At 44.7% G+C, this 16,541-nt stretch overlaps 1 protein-coding gene across 1 annotated transcript in view; it reads left to right on the top strand.

The window, feature by feature from the left end:
- Positions 1-16,541, top strand: part of itsn1 (intersectin 1 (SH3 domain protein)) — a 36,459-nt gene that overhangs the window by 5,811 nt on the left and 14,107 nt on the right. Inside the window, exons 2-29 of the mRNA XM_069709314.1 lie at positions 628-687; positions 1,739-1,831; positions 2,301-2,364; positions 2,529-2,689; positions 3,289-3,465; positions 3,657-3,738; positions 3,903-4,003; positions 4,165-4,228; positions 4,327-4,464; positions 4,750-4,844; positions 5,061-5,200; positions 5,377-5,499; positions 5,632-5,792; positions 6,764-6,893; positions 7,475-7,562; positions 8,375-8,514; positions 10,048-10,131; positions 10,931-11,008; positions 12,909-13,045; positions 13,212-13,525; positions 13,649-13,821; positions 14,096-14,110; positions 14,728-14,972; positions 15,156-15,330; positions 15,445-15,531; positions 15,642-15,799; positions 16,150-16,229; positions 16,334-16,506. Of these exons, the coding sequence (XP_069565415.1) occupies positions 660-687; positions 1,739-1,831; positions 2,301-2,364; positions 2,529-2,689; positions 3,289-3,465; positions 3,657-3,738; positions 3,903-4,003; positions 4,165-4,228; positions 4,327-4,464; positions 4,750-4,844; positions 5,061-5,200; positions 5,377-5,499; positions 5,632-5,792; positions 6,764-6,893; positions 7,475-7,562; positions 8,375-8,514; positions 10,048-10,131; positions 10,931-11,008; positions 12,909-13,045; positions 13,212-13,525; positions 13,649-13,821; positions 14,096-14,110; positions 14,728-14,972; positions 15,156-15,330; positions 15,445-15,531; positions 15,642-15,799; positions 16,150-16,229; positions 16,334-16,506 (3,504 nt within the window). The 5' untranslated portion in view covers positions 628-659. The remainder of the gene's footprint in view (positions 1-627; positions 688-1,738; positions 1,832-2,300; positions 2,365-2,528; positions 2,690-3,288; positions 3,466-3,656; positions 3,739-3,902; positions 4,004-4,164; positions 4,229-4,326; positions 4,465-4,749; positions 4,845-5,060; positions 5,201-5,376; positions 5,500-5,631; positions 5,793-6,763; positions 6,894-7,474; positions 7,563-8,374; positions 8,515-10,047; positions 10,132-10,930; positions 11,009-12,908; positions 13,046-13,211; positions 13,526-13,648; positions 13,822-14,095; positions 14,111-14,727; positions 14,973-15,155; positions 15,331-15,444; positions 15,532-15,641; positions 15,800-16,149; positions 16,230-16,333; positions 16,507-16,541) is intronic.

Here is a 16,541-nt window from a genome sequence, read left to right as displayed (position 1 = left end):
TACTGTAATGTCTCACTGAGGACAGTTTTTAGGTCACATTTCTTGAACATTTTAGACAAAACGACACTTTAAAACTCCTAAGATGATTTCAGAAAGTAAAAAAACCTGTCGTCTTAAAAACAGTAATTCCCCTTTTTGTGTGTCTCTTAGTTCATCTCTTTCTAGTTTGCCTGAAAGAAGCAGCGACTTAAAAAAAAAAAAAAAAAGAAGCTTTTCACAGACCAGCTGTAGAAAACTGGTGTTGACTGCGGTCAGCTCCCGAGCGAGAAGGTTTGTAAAAGGAGTGAGTGTGAAGCCGAGCGGTTTAGAAAACTACTCAGACAGCCTGCCCTGCAGAAATGGAGGTTTGCGGCCCCGGTGACTCGCGCAAACATCGGCTTGGCGTGCACCAGAACATGCGTTAACCCTGTACGGCCTCGCTGGGCCGGAGACCCAGAAACTCCCGACAAAAAGCACGAAGACACCGCGGAGTGGAAAATGAACTTCAGACTTGCTTCTTTAGGATAAAAAAAACCCAAAAAAACATTTTAGTGGCTCCGTGTAAACTGGTTTTATTTCTTAAACAAATATGTTATAAAATCTTCATCTGTTTTTTTTTTTTTTTTTTTCCTTGATGTGCTGTTTCAGGTGTTGTGCAGCTGCAGAAGACTGAGTGAACCATGGCACAGTTCCCAACCACATTCACAGGTCAGTACTTGTGCAGAAGTGAAGTTTTATATATTTATTATCTTTCGGTGTTGTCGGTAAAGAGACTCGAGTTTAAGCAGCACGTTGCTCCATCATTTCTCCATTAGTGCACAAAACACAGCTTCTCAAATCCACTCTGAGGAGATGCAGCATAAAGTCACATGATAATAAGACTGTGTATTTTATTTGCATGTAAATAGCGTTAAAAACAAACTAAACGTGGTCTCGGGTTTTGTCTCATCGTCACGTTTTCAGCCTGTTTAAAGTCGCAAAAACATCCAACTTCACTCCACTGTTAAAAATATTCTTTTGCAGGCCGCTGCTGCAGCTGCAAACCCGTAGCATCAAGTTTAATTCCTCCAAACCAGTAATCTCCGTGAATTTGTTTTGCAAAAATATAGTCAAACATAAATACATATTAGCAGACGTAGCTCCCATCACAGCACTCGAGACGAAGGCAAGACGGACTCGTTATTAAAGAACCACACGGTGTGAGATTTCTCAGACTATTAACAGATTCATAACTGACTCCACAGAACATATTGCATACTTGCTGATTGAGGACCAGCCACTCGGGCCTTTGTTTATCATGAAGGCTGGAAGCAGCTGACAAAGCATCCTTTTTAAAAAAAAAAAAAAAAAGTTTACCAGACGAGTAAAACAAAAACAACTTTCTTGTTTTGCCGTGATCGTTTTCGCGTCTGAAAACGAGTCACGGTGATTCACTGAACGTTGACGGTAACCGGTACGGGACGGACTCGTCAGTTTTAATTTAAACCCCCACCTCGTTGTCACAACAAAGATGGAGGATCATGAAAACGTCTCGTCACGTCGTTCTGTGAGTTGAAACTCCGGCTTTAGTGTCACTTAATACGAATCCTCCAACAGGAACTGAAACTCATGACTAACGCATTCTTCTCATGCCTCCCTCTTTTTCCTCCGCCTGCGTCTGGCTTTGTCTTCGGCTTTCGGGGTTGTAACTGTGTGTGTGTGTGTGTGTGTGTGTGTGTGTGTGTGCGTGTGCGTGTGCGTGTTTTCCTGGGTGTGTTAGGTCCAGATGTGTTTCTAATCTCAGCGGATGAGAGAGCCAAACATGATCAGCAGTTTCACAGCCTTTCTCCGACCGCCGGGGGTTATATCACAGGTAACAGTCCGTGTCTCTGTGATGGGGGGAGGAGGGTTTGGAGGGGGAGGTGATGTAAGGACACCAGCAAAAGGCCAATGTCACATTGTTGTCACGATGTCCTGTGTGCTTGATGTGCGTTGATGAAACCTGAGTTAAGAAAACTAGACTTTAATTAGGGAGAAGAAAAAAAAAATCTGAAATTTCAGTCAAATCTATAATATTATAGCAGAAGAAATATCTATAATGTTTAAAGACAGTTTGTGGTCCCAGATCTTAATATTATTTTTTAAATGAAAGACATTCCTCACTATAAGTGACCGGGACTTTCTCCATCAACACCACACCGACTCAAAAAAAAGGATCGATTACTCACATTTTATGTTTTATTGTATTAAGATGTTTTTAATTTACTTTAATCCTAACTGTCCTTTTTATTTGTAAGATCTGTGCCGTGGTGTCACATCCTCTTTCTGTTTTTGTCCGTCAGGCGACCAGGCCAGGAACTTCTTCCTCCAGTCAGGGCTGCCCCCGCCCATCCTCGCCCAAATATGGTGAGTCACGTAGCCGGAGAAGGTGCTGCGAGCTTCACGCGGGCCGACAAGTTCATTCATTTCAATATTTTTAAAAAAAAAGAAAAGAAAGTTGCATTGAAAAAGAAACTCGTGTCGTTGCTTCAGCTTTAAATGAAGTGATAATGTCCCCCGTGTGCCTGCAGGGCTCTGGCCGACATGAACAGCGACGGCCGTATGGACATCCACGAGTTCTCCATCGCCATGAAACTCATCAAGCTGAAACTGCAGGGTCACCCGCTGCCCCCGGCACTTCCTCCCAGTATGAAACAACCCCCGCTGCCTTTAGCCCCGCCCCCCGGCTTCGGTAAGACTCGCGCAAGACTCGCAACACGGAGCGTAACGCAAATGGGGAAAAAAATCTAAATAAAGCACTTTTTTTTTTTCGGGTTGTTTTTAACACTACGAACGTTGGCGGCGACGATGTTGGTTTTCATTTTTCTTCCGCAGCGGTTTAAATGAGTTTGTGTGCCGTTAATATGGCAGAAACGCTGCACAGTTTAATTTAATAACACACATATAATCTCTCGCGGTTCTTAATCCTTCCTCTCGTCTGCGTTTTCTCGACATCTCGTCGGCCCTGAAAAAAATAAATAAAAAAAGGCAGCGGTTGAACCTGCGCTCTGGTGAAACACTGCAGATGTGTCTGATAAAGGATGATGTCATTCTGCTTTCTAAAGGTCATATGGAAAATGTTTGCTCACTCTGTCTCAGCTCGGCTTCTTCTGTTGTTCCTTCAGTGCTGATCAATAAAGTCATAAAGCAAACACAGTGTAAAGTAATAACGGCCTTTTCCTCCTTCAGATGTGCGCTGCAGCTCACACACACACACACACACACACACACACACACACACACACACACCACTTACACCACTTACAAGTAGAAATATGTCTGTTCCTCCAGGAATGCCCCCCATGGCTTCCATCCCGGCTCCTCTGTCCGGCGTGCCCCCGCTCCCCATGCCCCCGCTTCCCGTCGGGGTGTCCCCCCCGCTGGTGTCGTCCGCGCCGCCTCCCCTCCCGCCGCCCATCGCCAACGGAGCTCCTCCCACCGGCATGATGCAACCCTTCTCCCACGCAGGTAAACGCGGCGGAACGCGCAGGACGGCGGCGCCCTCACGTGTTTGTGCGTCGCGTCTCGCTTCTGTTGACGCGTAACATCCACGATCGTGTTTACACTGCGGACAGACTCTTTTGCGTCCTCTTCCTGAAGCTGAACACGCGACCACAAACTCGAGACTGAAATGTACGTCTTATCTTTTCCGTCTCCAGCTGCTCCCTCTGTCAACAAGTCGTCTTCGTTTAATCGTTCCAGCGCCAAGCTGCAGAAGGTGTCGTCCTTCGATGCTGCCGGGTACGTCCAATAATCCAAAACGTCCGCACGGCTTTGTCCCAAAAAAAACACGCATCTTTTCTTTCTTCTTTTTTTTTCTTTTTTTTTTTAATATTGTTTCAGCCGGTGTCTTTACAAGCTGCAAATGTCTTTTTATTCACTTTGTTCTTTGTTACTCATCCCAGTGCTCTGCCTCCCTGTGATTGGGCGGTTCCTCAGTCCTCCAGGCTGAAGTACCGACAGCTGTTTAACTCCCATGACAAGATGATGAGTGGACACCTCACTGGTACACACACACACACACACACACACACACACACACACACACACACACACACACACACACACACACACACACACACACACTGTTTGTAAATATATTCTCCACAGTATTTAATTGTGCTTGTGGGTGTTTTTTTCTAAGATTGATGTGTGTGTCTGGTTCAGGTCCTCAAGCTCGCACCATCCTGATGCAGTCCAGTCTCCCTCAGGGCCAGCTGGCCACGATATGGTCAGCACATTGAAATTCAACATCAATATGGAAGATATTAGTCCTTCAAATATTAAATTTTGCTCCTTTACCCCCTCCCCCAACCGCCTACCGGACAGGAGTCTGTCGGACATCGACCAGGACGGGAAGCTGACGGCGGAGGAGTTTATCTTGGCTATGCACCTCATCGACATGGCGATGTCAGGGTTACCGCTGCCGCCCGTGTTACCACCAGATTACCTCCCACCAACATTCAGGTCAGTACTCGTCAACTAACCTTCCAGCTGCACCTTTAAATACGTAAGTAGAAGCGACAAACACATGTTTGTTAAAGAGCTTTTGATTAAAGTAGAAATAAACTACACGAAACCAGTTTTTACAAACGTGATAAATACAAAGAGGTTTTTTTTTTTATCCAGTTTGAAACTAGTGTCGGTCGTTTTAGTTTGTGAACATAAACTGCAGTCATACAATGTGTGTCTCAGATGTGTGGATTCAGCATGTTGAAGGTGTGTTGGTTTTTTTATTTCTGTGTGTCGAAGGCGTGTACGAAGCGATAGCGTTCAGTCGGACCAGAAGAGCGTCCAGGAGGAGGTGGAGGAGGAGGTGGAGCGAGAGCAAGACAAGAAATTACCAGGTGATTTGTCCTCGCCAGCCTGCACGTGACATTATATTAACTCATCAAACTGGGACTATCAGCTGTTACTGTCAATTTAGGCATTCAACTTTTTAATGTGTAACTACATATGGCTTCTCTAAACAACTAGAATGTTTTTTTTTTTTTTATGAATGAAAGATGCTTGAACAACTTTCATTCAACTTTTAAAACACTTCCCTCCCCGTCTCGCCACAGTGACATTCGAGGATAAGAAAAGGGAGAACTTCGAGCGGGGAAACCTGGAGTTGGAGAAGAGGCGTCAGGCTCTGCAGGAGCTGCAGAGGAAAGAGCAGGAGAGGCTGGCGACGCTGGAGAGAGAGGAGCAGGAGAGGAAGGTAGACCACATCGACCTGCATTGATTTCTCATTTCCGTACCGTGACCATTCATTTGTGTGTGTGTGTGTGTATGTATATATTTATATATATATATATATATATAATCTTTAAGACGTAGCGGCCACATTCTCCCATCTCTAAGTTATTTATCTTTTAATGTTTGGTATGTTTTTAGGAGCGCGAGCGTCTGGAGCAGGAGAGGAGGCGACAGCATGAGCTGGAGAAACAGCTGGAGAAGCAGAGAGAGCTGGAGAGGCAGCGGGAGGAGGAGCGACGCAAGGAGATCGAGAGGAGAGAGGTACGGAGGGGGAGGGGGAGGGGGAGGAAACCACGAGCTGAAGAGTTACGATCGGGGCTGAAGTTTAAACCGCTGCAGACAAAATATACGAGTACGATATGATGTGACGTACCGCCTCGTGTCGGATTCCAGGCGGCGAAGCGGGAGCTGGAGCGCCAGCGTCAGTTGGAGTGGGAGCGTCAGCGTCGCCAGGAGCTCCTGACTCAAAGAAACCGGGAGCAGGAGAGCATCGTGCTGCTCAGAGCCAGGAAGAAGACGCTGGAGTTTGAACTGGAGGCGCTGGTAACCAAACGCCGAGTCACGTGATCTCTCTCACACACACACACACACACACACACACACACACACACACACACACACACACACACACACACACACACACACACACACACACACACACAATACAGGAGATGGTGAAAAAAATGGATGAAAGGAAGTCACAGCTGAATATGTTACGTGTTGCATTTTGTCAATGCAGCATTAATTTATGCTGCACGTCAAACATATATAAGAAAAGAACAACCAGCGTCCAAACACGGCGGTTTCTCTTAATACTTTGCCGTAAGTGGCCAGAAATGTTGATAATATGTAAAGAACCGGAGTGAAACCGGAACTTCCTGGTTCTGATCCAGAAGTAAGAACCTCATTTACATTTGTGACGACACTAATAACTAAACCTTCAGCCTTGGACGAGAGCTTTTCTCCACAGTATGTTACATCCATACGTCTCCGTAACGGTGGTCGTCTTTTAAAAACTTGTTTGTTCATTCAGTATTTATGCTTGTGGCCTTAAACACAATCAGAAGTATATCTTCAACACTGTGGGAGTAATTAAACTTCACATGATCACAATTAGAAAGTTAAAGAATGACATCGGCGTGGGGGAGTTTTATGGATGTGGACGGAGGCCTGCACTGCTGCGGTTGTAGTTTGTCACGCAAGATGTTGTTTTTTTCTATATTAAAATCGCTACGGTCTTAATTTCTTATTAAAACTGCTTTAATAAATGACAATTAATCTTGAAGTATGGGAAGTAACCAAAGAACACGAGAGAGAGTGTTTAAAGAAACATTACTATAAAAAAAAAAGACTTCATCTCTCTCTATTATAGTATGTATATATATATATATGTATATATATATATATATACGTATATATATATATATATATATATATATATATATATATATATATATATATATATATGTATATATACCGTGTTATATATATATATATATATATATATATATATATATATATATATGACCCAGTTGGAGGGTAAACTGAAGGATGTTCGGTTTCGCCTGTCGGCTCAGCGGAGGGAGGTGGAGCTGACCAACCAGACCCGAGAAATACGCATCGCTGAAATCACGCTGCTGCAACAACAGCTGCAGGTGAGCAGGAAGCATCCGTGGAGCAGACGAGACGAAGTGTCACACCGAAGTGGGCCACTTTTTCTTCTTTTTTTTTTTTTAAATCGCCGAAAGGCAGTCGTGGAGCAAACTCAAAATTTGATCATGTGGGAAAACTGGGAATCTTGAATTTTTTATAAACTTAAAGAGAAAGAAAGAAGACAAAAACATCCACTTTGAATGGACAAGTGCAAATGATCTGCAGAGTAAAGCACGCGATTTGTTATTGGGTTAAATCTGAAATATCGCCAAGTCATCACGACAGCGGTTCCGAGAAAAACATCTAATTATCCGAGCTGCTGATCCGTTTTCAGGAAGGTCGTCCCCGGCCACCTTCGTACGTCTCACATGTCTGTCTCTGCTCTCCTCTGTAACCTCACAAGATATGTTTTTCTATATTTGGCTGTAAAATAATCTGCAGTTCGAGGTCATCTGCTGCTTTTTCTCTCCACCACTTCTGTCTGAAATCTGTTTTTATTCACATCAGACCAAAACATTGATCTCAATTTCCTTCTATAATAATTATTTCTTCTGGGGTTTTTTCTGTGTTTGTGTGTGTGCAGGACTCCCAGCAGTGGTTGGGGAGGTTAATTCCCGATAAACAGATTCTCAACGACCAGCTGAAGCAGGTTCAACAGAACAGTCTGCACCGTGAGTGTTACACACACTCGAAACACACACACACTCGAAACACACACTCGAAACACACTTTTTCTTAATTGTATATTTGGGTACAGTTGAGATGCATCGTGGGGTTCAATGGTTGTACCAGTTATTGCATGCGTGACACTCAGAAACAATAAGACAGAAATTGGTGAATTTTAAAAATGATTTAGGTTTTCTTGTTTTGATAAATTCATACAAAAAGTTCACAGTAAATTTAATTTAAATTCTGGTTTTAATTTAGATCATTTAGCGACTCCCTCTGTTCAATGTTAAAATTTTCATGTTTGTTGTTTAAATTTTCTCTTTTTTCTCAAAAAATGTTTTTGTATGTTTTATTTACACAGTGGACTTTTACGTTGTTTTTTTTTACTTTATTCTTTTACCTTTTCAGCCCTGTTGAAATGGGAACATCATGTAAACATGTTTTCCAAGATAATGTTTCAGTTTTGTTTCTGAATAAAAAAAAATTAATAAAAAAAAATATATATATATATATATATATATATATATATATATATATATATATATATATAAAATTTTAATGAAAAGATTAAAAAAAAAAGTCCAGATGTCAAGTTTAAAGCAGCCTAGTTTCTGATAAGTTGATGCTTTGAAGATAAAATGTTAATTACTTTAACATAATAATAATTCAGAGACAGTCGCAATTAAAACATTTTAACTTCAATTGCTGTGCAGCTCTGAAATGTTAATCAGTAAACATCGCGAATGTCTTGTCTTGAGCGTGTCTCTGACCGACCACCCGTCCCCCCGTCCCCCCGTCCTGTCCCTGCGTTCAGGTGACAGCCTGTCGTCGCTGCAGAAGGCCGTCGAGCAGAAGGAGACGAGCCGGCAGCAGCTCCGAGAGCAGCTGGACGCCGTGGAGCGAGAGACGAGGGCCAAGCTGCTGGAAATAGACGCTTTCAACACCCAACTGAAGGTAATTAACCCTCAAATTAATAAAGACTCGGCTGTACCAGGTACAAAAAAAAAAAAAAAAAAAAGGTCACGTGATCGTGTAGTTTATAGAATAAACAAAACAGATTCAGTGTTCATCTCTAAAATGTGTAATCGAGCTAAGAAGAAAAACATGTTTAACGACGCCGATAAGGTTGTAAAATATTTTGCTCCGAGAAGTGTGATACACAATGTCATATTTGTACTGTTTGTGTTTTGTTTTTTGTTTTTTTTGTCAGGAAATTGCCATGAATGCGAGTGCATTTATAGCATTTTCACAAAAAATGGGAGGGCAATAATATACCTTAATATTTATTAACTTGCTTCTTCATAAATAACCACATTCCTCTATATATATTTTTTTTTTTGCTGACACCTGTTGAAAAGGGAACCTGATATATTCTATTAGTCGGGGGGAAAAAAAACACGATTCAGCATTCCTGGAAACGTTTATTTTTTTATGTAGAATATTAAAAAAAAGAAGTCGTGACATGTTTGCAGTTTTTTTTTACACATTTCTGTTGGGCTTTATTAATCTATTAACGAATGAAGTAACTTGCTAACACAGTAATTGTCCCGTCTCATCCTTCATCACCCCCATTCTCACAGCTTAGTACTTTAATATTGTCCCAGTATTCATGATTCAAAGTTTTCTTATTTACATCTTACTGATGCTTCTGTTGTTTTGTTTTCCTGTTGGTGTGTTATTGTGAGTGCTGGTGTGGATTCGCTGTGTTTTTTTCAGAGCGAGATTAGGAACACGTGTGTCGTTCAGTTCAGTTCAGGCCGCTTTTTTTTTTTTGCCAACAGTTTTATTTAATGAGAGGAAGATGGAGGAGATTTTTTTATATTTTTTAATTCCTCTTGGATTGGATTACAGCCGTTAGTTTGATGTTTCTTAGATTACCTTCGGATGATTTTTTTTTTTTCTCCTAATTGAGACGGGACCAATGAGACAGGTCAGAGAGAGGAGAGTCAGTTCAAACCAGGAGGATGAGGAGGATGAGGAGGAAGGCAGAGACAACACAGACCACAATAAACTGATTTTCTAACGGCTAATCTAATGAAGCCTTTTTCTCAGTCGTAGATTTCAGTCAGCGAAAGCAGCCGAGCAACAAACCAAAACATAAAAACATCAGTTTGGATGAGCGTTTTTGTTTTACTCAGACCACTGAGATGTTGGAACGACTGTATATTTGACTATCCTTCCCTCCGCCTTCCTTTCTACACCACTTCCTCTCCCTGAAACTCTTCTCGTCTCGCTGCTGTGCCTCATCTGTCCTCTTCTACCCGACTGGGACTCTATTTCTGCTTCTACTCGCCGTCCTTGTCTTTATATTCCCGTCCCTGCGCTCATTTTCTCCCTATTTTTTTTTTTTTTTTTTTACTCTGTTTAATCGGCATAATTAAAACCCTTCCTTCTATATTTCTACTCCTTTATATATATATTTTTTTTGTTATCTCCCACACTTGGCCTTTTTTTTGTTTTGTTTTTGCTCCCTTGCCCCCATGCCAGTCTCTGTGTGAGTTCTATGCCAACCACTGTGCCAGGATAGAAGCCCTGCGACGCCAGCTTCAGGAGGAGCAGAGAGGGAGACAGGTAGAGCACACTGCCGCTGCTGGACTGGGGTGGTACTGCAGCTCGTGACATATGACAAATATTCCAATTACACGATGAGGAATCTGCTGTTAATGGCGGACACACTTGGGAGTATTTTTGATTGAATCTGCACTGATCTGATTTGACCAATTATCTGAGAAGGGGCTACAAATTAAAAAAAAAAAAAAAGTAAACTCTTATCTCATGACTAACCAGCAAACTTCACTCTTGAAGGTTTTGCTGACTATAACACCTACAAACCAGACTTCTGTAAAAAAAAAAAAGCCTGATTTGTGTCGATGTTTCAGTCTATAACTCGTGTACTGCACTGTGCTGCCCCCACCAGGCAGATAAGATGCATTGCAGTCAGTTGAGGTGTCACAGTGTGGTTTTGATCACTGAGGAGCTCTGAGACACACACACACACACACTGATGTACTGAATCTGGTGTGCCGTTTTATTATAATCTCACGTGTCAGAGTCTGTAGCACGAGGAGGAACTTTAACACTCGATACTAATCCCGAGCAAGAAAAGAGACACAGAAAGGAGAAGGAAAAAAAATTCCAAAATCAAAAAGTAAACTGCTCACTTGTCTGGTATTGAATTATTTTAATATCCAATGACACCATCAGATTTAATGACAAATCAGTTCACTTTTAACACCTTGTGATTGGTCAGGGTGTATAAATATGCACTAAACTCTTGTGTCTGTGTCCATTGAAGCTCTTGTATGTATGTGTGTGTGTGTGTGTGTGTGCGTGTGCGTGTGCACGTATACATTGTATGTGTATGTTTCAGCACCAGGAGCAGGGACAGCTACAGGAGTGTGTGTCAGCCGTCAGAGTGTGTCTGGCTCGGCTAGACTACGTTATAAAGGTCCACGCGACAAGCCAGCCTCCCCATCATCCTCCTTTCTTCTTCTACTCTTCATCTTCTTCTCTCTTCACTTCTTTCTCCTCCCTCTCTCTCTCTCTTTCTGTATCTTCTAGCGATCCCCTGTTTCTTTTTTTTTGTTTTGTTTTTGTTTTCCTGTGCCCCAAGCTGGTGTTCGCTCACTACTCGGCTACGCTCCCACAGTTAACACTCGTACGCCGGGTCAGCGGGTGAACTGGATTACGCTGTCGCTGCGCTATCGGCTACTTCACTAGACGCTGTTCTGTAAATGACTCCAAAATGATGTTTCAGCCAGACAAGTAGAAAGCTAGTTGAAGTCGTGCTGGGCCAACATCCCCGTAAACCAGACTGTGTGTGTGTGTGTGTGTGTGTGTGTGTGTGTGTGTGTGTGTGTGTGTGTGTGTGTGTGTGTGTGTGTGTGTGTGTGTGTGTGTGTGTGATGTGGTGTTTTTGCGTCTCTCTCTCTCTGCTGATTGGTTTGCTTGTCTCTCTGTCTGAAAGGTTTTTATTTTTCTGTCAACGTTGGTTGTTTGGCTGAAACACCCGAGAGCTGCCTTGTGTCGTCATAGTAACAAGAGTGTGTTCTAATGGCACAGCTGGTTGTCATGACTACACAGAACTTGCCCACCCCCCCACACTCCCGCCCTCTTCCCCTCCCTCCACCATCGCATCCCCCTGACTTCACCTCCCCCCCCTTTTTTTGTTGTTTTGTTTTTTTGTTTATTTTTGTTTTTGTTTATTTCTAACCCATCCCATAAACATACTTTGCCCAGTGCAAGCTCCGCCCCCCCCACCGCCATGACCCGGGAGCCCTGTATTGTGGGGCTGGGTCTGTACAAACCTCCAATAGCAACAACAACAACAACAACAAAAAAAACCTAACAGTGACATCCCATCCTACAAAAAACAGTTGTTTTTACATATAATTTTTAATCCCTAAAAAACAGATTGTTTATTATTTATTTGGAGGAAAAGACTTTTAAATTGCTGTTTATCTGGTGTCAGTTTGAGCAACTCAAGAGTCACAGTGGGAGAAATCCACGACCACAATCAGACAAAGACAGGAGCTGCACTGAACACACAGGAGGAGGAGGAGGAGGAGGAAGATAAGGAGGAGGAGGAGGAGGGACTGACTGACTGACTGCTGGGGGGAAGTTTGATTCCTTGTCTCTCATTGGCTGCCTGTCACATTCATACAGGTGAAACAAGGCGCTGCCCCCACCCATCCAGAATAATATCATTTTGTTTCAGTTCAAATATGTGGAGATGAACTTCTCCACACCTGGTAACTAGAATATGTTTATAAAAAGGGATTTACTAATCACAGAAAAATAAATAAATAGAATAAAATATTCAAAATAGTTATTTTTCTTCATCTTACAGCGGCTGTGATTTGTGGCAGTATCATCTTCCTGAAAGTTGCCTCTTTGTTTTTGCAATCATATCTGTCAGAAGACTTTTGGCTTGAATTTACTTTGACTTTACTTTAGCAAAAAAACCCAAAAACAAAAACAGCTGGTTCTTGAACTGGAAAAACTCAGCAAGCGGTCGTGTTGATCGACTGCACAATGTTGGCGTATCGGATGGCGGTGAAGCAGGTTGAGTGGAATAAAAAAAAAAAAGTAACATTCAAGTGGTTGCCGTGGTTACCAGCAGGGACATCCATCATCACCCGAATGACACAGTCGAAGGGGGGGGGGAGCGGGGCGGAGCTTGCCTCGATCACCCGACTAATACAGACTCGCTGTTGCCGCTGCTGCCGCCGCCGCTGGTGTTGTTGTTGTTGTTTGTCGTCGATGGTAACCCGTAGCAACCAGCCCCGTGATCCCACTTCCTCCTCCTCATCGCTGTTCCTTTCCTTGTATCCCACGGTGCTTTGCAGGAGCTGCGGGAGATCCACGTCCGGCAGCAGCGGCAGAGGCAGAAGGACCCGGAGGGCAACGCGCACACACTGACGCACACACACGCGCACATGCACACGCCGAGCGAGAGGAGGTCGGCCGAGCTGCAGGAGAGCAGGTGGACCCGTTTTTACAGTTTGTACTTCTATAAAAAACTGTTTGGGTTTGGTTTGTTTTGGGTTTTTTTCAGTATTGAAGCCACAAAAAGTGAAAGTTGCCATCTTTAAACTTGCCTCTGTCGCCCCGCCCCGCCCCGCCCCGCCCCGCCCCACCCCACCCCGCAGGCTGTCTTCAGAGGACGGCATCTCCTGGAGGGACGAAGCGGGAAGCTGCCCTCCGACGGCTCCGAGCCCCGCCTCCGTCTCCGCCCCCCACGCCTGGCTGAACAGGGTCACTCAGGAAGAGGAGGAGAGGAAGAGGAGAGGGATGGAGGATGAGGAGGAGGAGGAGGAGGAAGAGGAGGACGAGGAGGAGGAGGGAAGCCGGAAGGGAGCGGGCTCGATAGAAGAGATGGAGGAAGAGGGAAGAGGCAAGAAGGACATGCAGGATAAACTCAGCAAGCTGTTCAGCCAGCCGGCCGACCCCTGGGGCTCCGCAGGTGAGCGACGACTCGGGGAGGTGGAGGGAGGGGGTGGAGTGGGGGGGGGGTTAGCACGGGACCCTTAAACTTCCTAAATATGTGTATGTATTTTTTCATATTTCTTTTTCTGTGTCCGTCCAGCAGACAAAGCTCCGGTTCCCAATCTGTTCGAGCAGAAGGTTTCAGCCGGCGGCTTCGAGCAGCAGCAGCAGCAGCAGCAGCAGCCGGTGAGGGTGGTGTACTACAGGGCTCTTTATCCGTTCGACGCTCGCAGCCACGACGAGATCAGCATCACGCCCGGAGACATAATCATGGTATGTAGCAGTGTTTATCACACAAACAGGAAGTTAAAACACAAAGAAATCGGACAGTTATTTTATTGCCTCTTTTGTATTTACGTGTGTGTGTGTTTGCATTAAAGCCTCCCCTGCGTGTCCTCCGACTCTCTGAAGTGTGTGTGTGTGTGTGTGTGTGTGTGTGTGTGTGTGTGTGTGTGTGTGTGTGTGTGTGTGTGTGTGTGTGTGTGTGTGTGTGTGTCTGTGTGTGTGTATTAACTCTGTCCTCTCTCCTCTGCTGTGCAAACTGAAGGTGAAGGGGGAATGGGTAAGTTTTTCTTGACCCCCCCACCCCCACTCACCCACCCACCCCCACCTGCCCCCGCCCTCCCACAGTGTCGTGCCTCCACCAATCACGAGTCATCGGTTCATCTCATTTGTTCATCTCCGTGTTGTTCATCCGTTCGCCGGCGGATGAACGTCATCGTAATCAGATCTGTGGAAAAATGCCGTTGTGCTTGTTTTGTGGTGAAAAGCTGTGATTGTGTTGAACTGTGAAACAAAAAAAACACTTTTAACACCATTAATGTCTCTCTGAATGAAAATTCTACACAAAATACCATGATTTTTTATTTTTTTTTCTCCATTTTACCACATCCCAGTCGCTCCCCCGCACTTGGCAGGTTTTAAATTCAAGGATAGATATTTGACAAAGATTTTTTTATATTTGTTATAAGAATTAACAGATGTCAGATTATCAAATTGAAGTCTTTTTCCTCTCACTTCTAACTCACCTCTGAACCAGCTTTATGTGGCTTTTTGTTGTTGTGTATGTTGATGCCGAGCCCACACACACACACACAAACACACACACACACACACACACACAAACACACACACTGTGACTGTCAGCTGTGTCCTGACCCCGCCCCTCTGCTCCGATAGGTGGACGAGTCACAGACCGGTGAGCCCGGTTGGCTGGGCGGCGAGCTCCGAGGGCGGACCGGTTGGTTTCCAGCCAATTACGCGGAACGGATCCCCGACAGCGAAGCGCCCGTCAGCCTGCGCGCCACGGCCTCCGTCACGCCCCCCTCGGCCCAGCAGCCAATGACCACGCCCCCTCCGGCGCCCGGACACACCTCCTCCTCCGCGTCGTCCGCCAACAGCAACTGGGCCGACTTCAGCACGACGTAAGTCGGGTCGTTGTTGATGAAGAGTCAGGAATGTTGGTTTTCTGGAAAAGACATGAAAAAAAAACAACAGTTTACCACCCCCACCCCTCTCTCCCCCCACCCCCCTCGCCTCCACCCTCAGCCCACTGCTGATGATCTCTTGAATTAATTATGCAATTGTGTGTCTGTGTTTATTTCCAGTTGGCCCTCCAACGCCGCCAGCCAATCAGACAGCGAGGGCTGGGACGCGTGGCCGACCTCTTCCGCCAGTCAGAATCCGTCTCTGAGCGTTCCTTCGGCGCAGCTACGGCAACGCTCCGCCTTCACGCCCGCCACCATGACGACGGGTTCCTCTCCTTCTCCCGTACTGGGACAGGTAACAAAAAAGCGAGCCCGTGACGCCGCGCTTTCATTCGGAAGAAAGCTTCCCGTCCGCTTTAACTTTATGCTGGTAGTAACGTCAGCTGTGATGGTCTCGTCTGTCCGTCAGGGGGAGAAGGTGGAGGGTCTTCAGGCTCAGGCTTTATATCCTTGGAGAGCCAAGAAGGACAACCACCTCAACTTCAACAAAAACGAGGTAAAAAAAAAAACAACAACAACAACAACCGCTTACTAACGTGTTTTTTTTTAAGCTCACATCTCTTCATTGTTTTCTTCTGATTTTAATAATGTTCTTGTGAAATGCAGATAATAACGGTGTTGGAGCAGCAGGACATGTGGTGGTTAGGTGAACTTCAGACCGGACAGAGAGGCTGGTTCCCCAAAAGTTACGTCAAGCTCATCTCCGCCACCATGACGGCGCCCCCTGCTGTCGCCGCCGTCGCCGCACGCAGTAAAAACACAAGGTGGGTTACACCACGTTTAAACTACGTAGGTTCATCTACAGTTTCGGACTTTCCTGCGGGGAAATTATGTCTTCCCAAAGACAAAAAAATTCCTCTTGCAGGTTATTTGACACAAATAAAAAAAAATACAGGATGTTCTACTGTCTCCATACTGGACAACTTCTTAGATTAAATCCTCTCTTTAGCTTAATATATATTAGTGGGGGGTGCAACTGCAGATCATGAGACAGGAACCAACATTTTTTGTAATACTTAAAAAAAGAAAAAAATAAGTTGCATGGAAAGAATCCAAAGTTGATTGTTATGGTTGTTTATGGTTTAAAAATGTTTTTTGTTCTTGTTTCGGTCAGTGAATCTGGAGTATCAGAGAGCCCCCCCAATGGAAAGCGCCCCTCCCCTTCCCCAACAAAACCCTCCGAGTCTGGAGAAGGTAACAAACACCAAAAACATGCACACGCACATTTTATGTTTCTTTTTATTTTTAAACTTAGGTGGATAATTGGTCATCGTCTCTGTTTACATACTTCCGCACAGAATACGTGGCCATGTACACCTACGAGAGCAGCGAACAGGGCGACCTGAGTTTCCAGCAGGGAGACGTCGTCATGGTGACCAGGAAAGAAGGGGATTGGTGGACGGGCATGGTCGCTGGGAAGACGGGAGTCTTCCCGTCCAACTACGTCAAACCTCGGGACTCGGCGTCAGAGGTGGGAGCTCGTCGGGAATAAAAGAATTCAGACTC

Source organism: Brachyistius frenatus, unplaced genomic scaffold (assembly GCF_029030835.1).
Source record: "Brachyistius frenatus isolate BFR_SWC_R1_liver_20210118 unplaced genomic scaffold, ASM2903083v1 Contig_82, whole genome shotgun sequence".
NCBI lineage: Eukaryota > Metazoa > Chordata > Actinopteri > Embiotocidae > Brachyistius > Brachyistius frenatus.
The sequence above is the reverse complement of the archived record's forward strand: the minus strand, read 5'-3'. Positions and strand labels throughout refer to the sequence as shown.